We start from the raw sequence: 10,772 nt of genomic DNA, 5'->3' as shown, positions 1-10,772 counted from the left end.
GACGTGCAAAATGGACAAATTAACGAAAATGAATCTCAAGTTTAAATTTAACGAAAAAATATTATGATAGCTGACATTTTGGATCTTCTTTAAACTTCAGAATGTCATGTCCTTTTGAACATAAACAAACACACCTCACCATAATTGAAACTGGACAATGCTAAATTTAAATTTGCTGCCATTTATTTTATGTGTTTATAGAACAACAATTAAAATATGGACGCCGTTTTAGACAAAATTTGACATCTGACAGTTTAATAAAAACGGTGTTCACATTGAATTCTTTTGAGGCGACATATTTATAAATATTATTGTAAACGGTTCAAATATTAATTCGAACTCTAACGTCATTTTGACAATTTTGTGACTACAGTTTTAAAAGTATATTGTCCTTTAGATTTCACCACTACCTAATTTCAAGCACTTCCAATCCAGAATTTACATCGTTCAATTAATTTTGTATTTTCGTCAAATCTAAACTGTCAAATTTCGATTTTAAGTTTGGCAGCATATGACACCATTTTAACATTGCACTCATTTAAAACATATAAATCATATACATACATAAATATTTAAAACGTCTGATTTTCTTTTTTTTTTTCTCAGATATTTCGACAGTTAGAACGACCTGCTGAAGTTGAAAGAGTAACACATTTAAAAGAAGTGGTAAAGACACAAAGAGAACGTTTCATTTGGGCGATTCTAAACAATACAGATATGAGCAATCTCGATCGATTGGTCAATTTTGAATTGAGAAAATATGAAGAGGTGAGTTTTAAAACTATTTTCCTGACAATAATTATTGGAACTGCCTTCATGGATAAAATTCAAATACTTTTTTTATTATTTAAGAACACAATTAATAAAAACAGAGGAATGTTAAATTAAGTGCAGTTGAATGTTAAATTGTATTTCATCGGACGCGTCCATTTTGTTTAACCTCTGAACATAATTATTTGATGAAAGCATTCCACTATTCTGTTTTTTTTTGACAGTTAGTTTAGTGCTGAATTTTTAAGAGGGTGTGTTCGCTTAAATCATCTATATTTAACAAAACGTTGTTTTATTTTGCAAATCTTGGAATTTCGAAGCAAAAATAAAGCTTTAGAAATTTTTTTTTTTATAATAAGCGCACACTCAAGGGGATATATTACCCTTATTATGTAGACACAGTGTGAGCACTAGGAAAGGGAGAGAGGGGTTAAAAGGAGATGTCGGTGCACATTGGTTTTGAATTCCAAGGCATTCCACATTCGCATAGCACGGCTAAAGAGCGAATCTCTGTATTTGACAGTACGACCGAAGGTGGGCTCGATGGTATATTTTTGAGCAATTCTAGAAGCGCTAGTATTACGGTTGAACTGTTTAAGGGAAGGAATGCAGATGGCTATTTCTCTAGAGCATAAACCATTAAAATAACGGTAAAAAAGCGTGAGACAAGAAACATTTCGACGATGTTCAAGTGACGTAAATGATCTTACGGCTCGCGTACACCTAATCCGTCATCGGCCGAATTTTGCTCGGCCGAACTCGGCCGATCGAACCAAACACATAGAAAGGAAAGAGAGCGCGTACACCACTGAAAGCAGCATCGTCCGATGACGGCCGATAGTAACCGATCAACCGACATAATCCAAACATGTTTGGATTTTTCGTCAGTTGTCGGGTCAATTCGTGCCATAAATGTTATTGCGAGTCTTTCCATGGGTGGTATACATTCCCGATAGTTTGTGTTCTGCTTTGTTATCAATGCTTCCACTGAGTTTAAAATATATTGAAATGTACTAAAAGACATTCCAAAATACTCGAAAAATTGTATGGGTTGTAATTTCAAATCTTCAAAAAGATGGTGATATTCACCAAGTTGTTTTCTTTGCATAAATATTTCATTAATCCATACACATCGACGACGCCTTCTACGTTGACGCATTAAATGACGGTATGAATTTTCTAAAATATACATTTCTTCGAAATCTTCCATTGAAAAAATGTATTATTTTCACAAGTTTCACAAATTCAGACTCCAAACCGGTATCGTCCGCGGTCGGAAGCAGTGTATGCAGTCGAACGCCCGATATGCTCGTCCGAATTGGTCCGATCCGATATCGACCGATAAATCGGTTTTAGTGTACGCGAGCCCTTATGATGGTAATATCACCATTCAATCTAAATGCTTCATTACTATCCAATAGGCTTAATCAAGTTGCAGGAGCACCAGCCCAGATATGGGAGTTATACTCAAGCTTTGGACGTATATAAGTCTTGTAAATAACAGCCAGATCAGAGGGGGAGAAAAACTTCTTGCATCGCTTTAGAAAACCCAAACATCTTGCTGCATTTTTGGCGACTCGCGTATGTGATCGTTCCACAAAAGGTGGTTGGTAATACACATACCAAGAATATCGAGATGTTCACTTTCCTCGATGCAAGTGCCATTTATGGATAATGGCAGGGGGGGTATATTTCGCTTTAACGATACAAGACAGCATTGCGTTTTCGAAGCATTAAATTCCACGCGGTTTCTTATTCCCCATTGTACAATGCTGTTTAGGTCGGAATTTAATGAGCTTATCATATTTTGTCGTTGCAGTTCCACATCCGAAGAAGAGGGGTGTGAATCTGAAAGTGAATATGAAAAGCTAAGAGTACTATCGTCAGCGAAACAATGTATTGGATTAGATGTTGCAGACAGGAGATCATTAATAAAAATGAGAAATGGTGTTGGAGATAGAACAGAGCCCTGGGCCACACCAGCATTTATTTTGTGGTTTTCAGACTTGAATCCATCCAATACAACTTGTATTGAACGATTCGAAAGGTAATTACTAATCCAATGAAGGAGGGATTCATGCAAACCGAAAGCACGCATTTTCGATAAGAGAGCCTGATGCCAAACCCTATCAAATGCTTTTGAAATATCTAGTGCAATAATCTTACTTTCTCCAAAACTATGTAAAGATTTGTTCCACTGTTCGGTGAGATGAACCATGAGATCACCAGTGAACCTATTGCTACGAAAGCCATACTGTCGGTCATTAAGAAGCTTCTGTTCTTCAAGATATTTCTTGAGCTGATAATTAATCAGCGTTTCCATGACCTTGGAAGGAAGGGACGTAAGTGCAATCGGTCGATAATTAGACGGTGAGGAATATTCGCCTTTTTTGGGAATAGGCTGGACAAATACGGTTTTCCATCCGCTCGGAACGAGACCTGAGGAGTAGGACAGATGAAAAAGCTTACGCAGTGGTTTTGCCTGCGATGAAGAACACCTCTTCAGAACAATAGCGGGGATACCATCCGGACCAGCAGATTTGTGTATGTTAAGATCTTTTAGGACTCTCGCTACAGTACGAGTGCGAAAAAAGATTTGCCCCATAGAATCATTAACTCGCTCAAGTACAGGCGGAGTCATAACACTCACTGGCAGAGTTGAATTGGCGGCGAACTGCCTAGCAAAGAGATTTGCTTTCTCTTAAGAGCTAACAAATGGAGTGTCATTTACAACGAGCGTAGGAACCGAGGAAGAGGAAGAATTCCTCATATTTTTTACAAATGACCAAAAAATTTTACCTCCTTTGGGACATTGCAGTATTTTTTGCCGTAATTTTTGGTCATGTAAAAGTTTGGTCCGTCGAATATGGGCGTTGAAGGCCTTCCTGGCTTGGTTGAACTTATTCCGGTTTTCCTCAGTTGGATTGGCTTTAAAACAACGGAAACTTACCTTCTTAACCCTAATAACCTCTTTACTTTAGGTCTTTAGGTCTGATGCTTTTAAACCTATTCGGGATAAAAGTTCTCATTCCCAGGAGAATCAAACTTGTGATCATATCAGCGCTGGCGTCAACGTCACTATCGAGGAAGCATAGTGACCAGTTAAAGATCCTGAAGTAATTATTGAGACCGTCCCAGTTGGCTTTCTCGTATTGCCAAACGGTTCTCTTAGGAGCTCTTTCTTTAACTGGAGAGTTTTTACACGAGAAATTTGCTGATATGACACAATGGTCAGATGTGCCTAGAGGAGATAGGACACTAATAGTGTACTTACCAGGGTCAGAGGTAAGAAACAAGTCAAGAGTGTTTTCTGCTCGACCTACCACGTCCGATATTCGAGTGGGCTCGTTGACCAGCTGACTCCTTCTGGTGTTGAATGGCCCGAATGTTGAAGCCATGAAGAATTGTGTACATTGAAATCGCCCGTAACAACAATTTCAGTGCGAGGATAGGACGAAACAATTCTTTGGATGGAATCAGACAAAGCATCAAATTCACGAGAAGTTGATACTCTGTCTAGATTTGGGCTTCGATAAAGGAAGCAATAGTGAATGATTTGCTTGTTCACGGAAAATTTAAACCACATAAAATTGAAAAAAGAATTGGTGCAGAGACCATATTGTGGCAAAAACTGATAAGCAACATCATTCCTAATGTATATGGCGAGACCATGGTGTGAAAAGAATAATGGCACCAAGTTATACCCTTGAATAAAGAATTCAGTGGGATCGGAATCCTCACCCACTTGGGTTTCACTTAGTGCTTAGTGGCCTGTTTAAAGCAGTATGGGAGTACACGGAAAGAAAATTCGTTTTAAGCCCACGAATATTACAATAATCTACCCTGAAATTTCCAGCCATTGCAAATAAAAGAAACACAAAAACCAAAACAGACGAAGACTATAAGAAAAATATTTCTGAGTTGAACCACAGAATGCTATTCGATACACGCTACTACTAGTGTTATGCTTTAGTAGTGACAAGAATCGAATTCGGCACTGTTAATTCAAAACAGTAAAATTTTTGTTGTCAACAATCTGTTATCAACGATGACGTAGACTGTGTATCAATTGCATTAGTTATTAAACACAATGCAATTTGATACACATGCTAAGCCATGCGACTGTACGAGAGAAGGGGAAAATGAATTAGAAATTATAAGCTTGTTATAATAATTCAATTAATATGAAATTATGTAGGCATTGTAAACAATATTTCGGAATGAGCCACAAAATTCACTAAACATATCTGTGTCTCAAAAAAATCCATTGATGGAGTATCACCATTATCTTCCTATTGGGTTGAAAAGTACCTGTATTGATATTTCTGAAATTTCAAAATATGTAGATATGAGCAAAATAATTTGGACATGGACATTCTATCATTTACTACATTATGTTTTTTTTTTGTATGTATTTGGAAAATTACTTGGCGGCTGACCTCTACAACAAAATCCATAGGTTATTTAAATTCAAACCTACAGAGTTCTGGGGAAATCTCAATTATTTCTTTTGACAGCAGCCATCAGCTGTTTTTTTGCATTTAATTTAGCGCTGAACGTTTTGTTTGTTTAGTTCATTTTTTTGCTTCCAGTTTTCAATATATATTTTATATAAAACACGTCTTCTTGTGGCTTAGGTTTGGTGTGAAAACGCCTATCAGAAATGTTGTTCTGATTTCCGATTAAAGTTGGTAGCGCTGGACAGCTGTGAAACTCAGTTGTCATTAATGGATCGCTAAAGGTCTTATATACATTTCTTAATATTTAAAAATGTCTTCTATAGAAAACTACTTAGGTTCAAGATTCTGCATTGAAATAAACCAATTTTTAAACTATATCAAACGCGTGTGCCATCCTTATCTTCATTCAATTTAATGAAACGACTGGACATAAATTAGTTTAAATCACGCAAGGTGCGTGATAACACAACGAAAACTGATGATTTATTTGCATGACTTCTTGAAACTGAAACACAAACATACAATTCGATTAAGATGTCTTTATGAGAAACAAAACAAAAAAGAATCAAATACTTTTCTCCATTTACTATAATACCGACCTATTCATATAATATCCTTAATCCTTGTAGACAATTTGACGTCAATTTATTTTTGTACATCATGAACATTCCAGGCGCAGACCGGATTTTTGCTTAAAACAAGAATCCGGAATTATTTATCATGCATCGTATTTGGAATTCTAATTAACCCAAAGGAATTTAATATAAATATATACACCAATAAGAAAACTATTGTACCTTTCTTCCTTAAATAATAAGAAGGATATTGAAATTCGTTAATCCCTAATTTTATTGATTTTCTCTTTTCTCGGCCAAACCCCTTGAATTATGCGATTTTTTGGTGTTTCCTTTCAACAACAAAAAAAAAATACAAAACAAGGTCAACGACGTTACGATACCTTTCTATTCATATTATCATAAGGCAACTTTCTTCAAGAAGTCGACTTGTGAACTTTATTAGTGACAATAAAATTTTATCGGCATCAATTTTATGCCAATTTGAAGATGACTCTTTTATACGTATATGGAAAAACTAGGTTTATTGGTCTTCTGGGGCATTGTATTATACTATGCGGTCTGATGAATTGTGGGCGATATAAGTATTAATATACATATTCGGTGTTAAGTGAAGTATAGTAAAATATTCGACCTTGAAATTGAATCCATAAAAGATAGTTTTTTTTTGGCTTAGAAGGAACATAATTTTAAAAGGATTGCAATCGATGGAGCTTATACTTTCGGGAGTAAAGCAGTAAAAAAAACTTGAAATCAGTTCGACAAAATTGATATAGGTACGATTTTTTTATTTTCCAATCAATTTTTGGGGGTAATTTGTGTTTGATGTAGCATATTAAATAAAATAAAATCAACAATAAGGCCCCTTTTGAAAGCGTTAGGAATTTAAATTGAAAACATTCTTGGGTTTATAAAAAGAATCCAATTATTTGTTTCCCTTAAAAATGAGATATACTCGTAAGGTTAAAAGTTCAAGATTAAAATATAATTAAATTATACTATACTTAATTCGGTTTGAAATGAGGAATAAATAAATGAATGCCCAAGGATATGGGTAAACAATTAAAAGTGTTGCCTTGTAAATTCTATTATTCGATTAGACCGTTTTTTCATTAAAAATAAATGATTGAGAAATTTCATTAATAGTACAAACATTTTGATTTTTATAAAACTTATTCATTTTAGCTTTCATTTGTATCAAATATCTGATTTAATTGATGTCCTAAGTGACAAGTTCTAAATCAATAAATACACTTCTAGCGTAGCAGCCCTTCAAAACGAACAATACGATGCACTTTTGAGAAATAGGAAATAGTTTTAAAGTTTAGGAACCGATTTAAGCTTGAGACATATAGATAGAGATTTAAAAAAAAGTAGGTCTAGTAGTTATTGTAATTGGTCCGATTTGTCGAATTGGAAGTTTTGATACTTCTCGTTTCAGGATCCATAGATTTTTAATACAACACTTTTAGGGAGATGTCTTTGTGCACGTACGTTTGGGAAACTTTTTTCGTCGTTTATACCTCGAGAACCAGTAGGGATATCGACTTCAAATAATTTTGTTATATTGCGATAATAATGCAGAGAGATGCGGAAAGGACTCTCAAAAAATTGATTGGGTGTTTTCTCATCATAACAATTTAAAACAAAAACGGTGAACATTTTTGCTAACCCAAAATGTCTCCCGAACCAATAACGTTAGCTTCTTTTTATTTTATACAGTGTTATCCATTTTGCAGCTTAAAAAGTACATATATAAACGTAAATAAAACGCTTTTTTATGATATTTCTTTTTTTACTATAAAGTTTGAACTTTAACATTATGTGTGAAGCACTACATCATTTTTATTGACCACTTCGCGAATTGTCGCAAGTATTGTTTCTTTGAGGTAATTTTAGACTACTTTTTGACACATACTGTATCTCAGCCATAACTTACGAGGCCAGGAAAGGTCTCTTGCAATAAAGCCATATTCCCTCGAGTTGTGTGGCATGTTCCACCTTATTGTTGAAACCACATATTCTCCAAGTTTGTTATCATTATGACCATAACGCTCCGAATTGATCGTGACAGTCGTTTCATCGTCGTTTTCCAAGAAGTAACGTCCAATTACACCTCAGAACCAAAGAGCGCACCAAACAGTGTTCATTTTGTTTAATAAAAAAAACCACTGAGTAAGAAATGCACTTCATTGCTGAAGAAATTGTTTTCCGAAAAATCACCGTTCAAGCACCCATTCGACGCATCTACGTCTTGTGAATTGTCAGCTAGCTTCAATTATTATGTAAGCTGGACTTTATATGGATTGAAATGTAGATCCAAATGCAAAACATGCCATAATGTGCCGTAAGACAGTCCTAATTCTTGAGATTCTTCTTCACTTTCACTTGCAGCAGCGATATTTTTAGTGGTACGAGCGAAACTATGATGCACATTGCACAGGCCTTACAATATCTGCAACCAATCCAGTCTCTTCAAATTTCTTCACAATTTTGCTGATTTCTTGCGTAGTTCGAGGATTATTTAAACCATAATCTCCTCTTAAAGCACGATATGTGTCTGCTGCAGAATCACCATTTTTGAAGTATGTTTTTTACAACTTTTATGCGTTGTGCGTTAGTTAACGATCCACTGAACAAAAATTGGTTTAACAACTTTGTTTGACAGATGTCGAGTTCCAGCCCTATGCTTCTGAAACCGCAAAATAGTTAACCCCCTATATTGTGACGTGATACCAAACTAATATAATTTTGGACAAAAATTAATTAGAGTTTTTTTTTATAAATCAAAAAAATGAACACACAAATAAATGTCACCTCGAGTTTTACGAACAAAAAAAGATCTTATCTCCAAAATAATTGTATGCACCGAAGAATAACAATTTTAACATCTGATAAAACCTAAAAAAAAAGAGGCTGGGATGCGACCCACACTGATAACTTCCCATCCCGTCTGTTGATTTGTCTTGCTTAAAAGTTTGTCTATATATACTCGTATCAATTTTTACCAAATTTGCGTACTTTTTTTGTAGATTTTATTTTTTATGAAAAAACGGACTGTTGGAGTTTTATATAAAAATTACTGAATATCGAAAACAATATTTTCTGTGAAATAAAATAAGTTTGAAGACAATATTTTTAATTTTTGAAAAGATATTTGAGCCTAGAGTAAATTTTTACCAAGTTTTAGTATTTTTTTTTAAGTTTTATTTTTTGTAAAAAAGCTGTCAATTCGAATTTTTTAAAAATTTTACCAAATGTTGAAAACAATATTTCTTATAAGATAAAATTAGTTTGAAGCCAATATTTAAAATTTTTGAAGAGATATTTGAGTCGAAACTCAATTTTTACCAACTTTTATACATTTTTTTCAGGTTTTTATTTTTTGTAAGAAAACTGTCAATTCGATTTTTCTCAAAATGTGTCCTAATGTTGAAAACAATATTTCTTATAAGAAAAAATTAGTAAGAACCTATTTTCTCAAAGTTTTGAGAAGATATTTGAGTCGAAAATCAATTTTTACCAACTTTTATAAATTTTTTTGTAGGTTTTTATTTTTTGTAAAAAAAACTGTCCATTCGATTTTTCTCAAAATCTTATCAAATGTCAAAAACATTATTCTTCGTAGCACAAAATTGTTTTAGAGATGAAATCATATTTCAGTCGTAAAATTTTGGATGTGACAAATTTTTTTTTTCAGTTTTATTGATTTATAAAAAAAACCGTTATATTGATTTTTTTCAAAAAATATACCTGTTTGGTATCACGTTACAATATATTATATAAAATTTAATTCAAGTCTCTAGCGTTTTTGGTTCGTAAGATATTTAAGGTTAACCAAAATTTTCACCTTTTTTCAAACTGCTATGGTAAAAAAAACACCCACGCAATTTTCTTGAGAGCCCTTTCTGCATCTTTCTGCCTTATTATCTGTATATTTATTTGAAGTCGATATCTCTTCTGGTTCTTGAGCTATGGACGACAAAAAAACTTTGAAGTTTTGAAAAATTATACTTTTACACCTTTTTTAACTGTTTTTTGCACAAATTTTGAATTTAAAATATTTTTTTTTTTTAAACTATGCACAGTTTTGACTTGATTTAGAAACAAGCTAATAGACAAACGTTTTAGCTTTTAAAAAAATGTATAAAACTTTGTAGTAAGCACTATAAATATTATTTAATAGTTGTTTTCCATTTAACGTACATATTTTTTTAAAGTGACCCTACCACCTAAATAGGAAGAAATAGACCCTCCTTTCCAAAGTAAAAAATTCTTGTTTTTAACTGTTCTATACAAATCCGTAAATAAACTTTGTCGTCTGAGTTATCGTACTCTCCCCGGTTTTCGACTCAAATATTTGGAGAACAAACGAAGATATTGGCTTCAAACTTTTTATCATACACAAAATGTCATGAATTTTTTGTTAAAGTTTTAAGCAAAATAAATCCACAGACGAGATGCGAAGTTATCATCAGTGTGGGTCGCATCCCAGCCTCTTTTTTTAAAAATTGGATTCATTTTAATTTTCAACACAAATTTTTGTGAGTTGCATGATTACGTTACTTTGAAAACCCTTTAACTACAAAAAAAAATTACATATTAATGTGAAGTTTCTACCAAATCATAGTTTTTCTTCATGTTTCAATGCAACCAAACCTAACCAATGTATGTTTGAACATTGAAAAAGTATCCGACACAAACTTAATAAACCCTTCTCTTCTAGAATTCGAATTATATGTGATCCATGTCTGTCAAATGTTTGTTACACCTAAGATATAAACAACAATGGTGGATCCAGGGTGGTGGGGTCGTAGGGGTCATGACACCCTACAACCCCTTCCTTAAACTTTGTTGCTAAAAGTTCTACTTTGGACTGAAAATTGGACCAGGAACATAATATGAATCGGATATGCAGCCCTATTCCAAAAACACAGCACAAATTCATCAACTTTTGACCAATTGA

At 33.7% G+C, this 10,772-nt stretch overlaps 1 protein-coding gene across 2 annotated transcripts in view; it reads left to right on the top strand.

The window, feature by feature from the left end:
- The window catches only part of LOC129947126 (TWiK family of potassium channels protein 9), a 103,868-nt gene that overhangs the window by 80,587 nt on the left and 12,509 nt on the right, over positions 1-10,772 (top strand). The window contains exon 2 of one of the 2 annotated variants that reach the window (XM_056057566.1): positions 607-768. The exons of the other annotated variant lie outside the window; for it this stretch is intronic. Coding sequence (XP_055913541.1) covers positions 607-768 — 162 coding nt within the window. The remainder of the gene's footprint in view (positions 1-606; positions 769-10,772) is intronic. 2 annotated transcript variants of the gene reach the window in all.

The sequence above is a fragment of the Eupeodes corollae genome, chromosome 2 (genome assembly GCF_945859685.1).
Source record: "Eupeodes corollae chromosome 2, idEupCoro1.1, whole genome shotgun sequence".
NCBI lineage: Eukaryota > Metazoa > Arthropoda > Insecta > Diptera > Syrphidae > Eupeodes > Eupeodes corollae.
The sequence above is the reverse complement of the archived record's forward strand: the minus strand, read 5'-3'. Positions and strand labels throughout refer to the sequence as shown.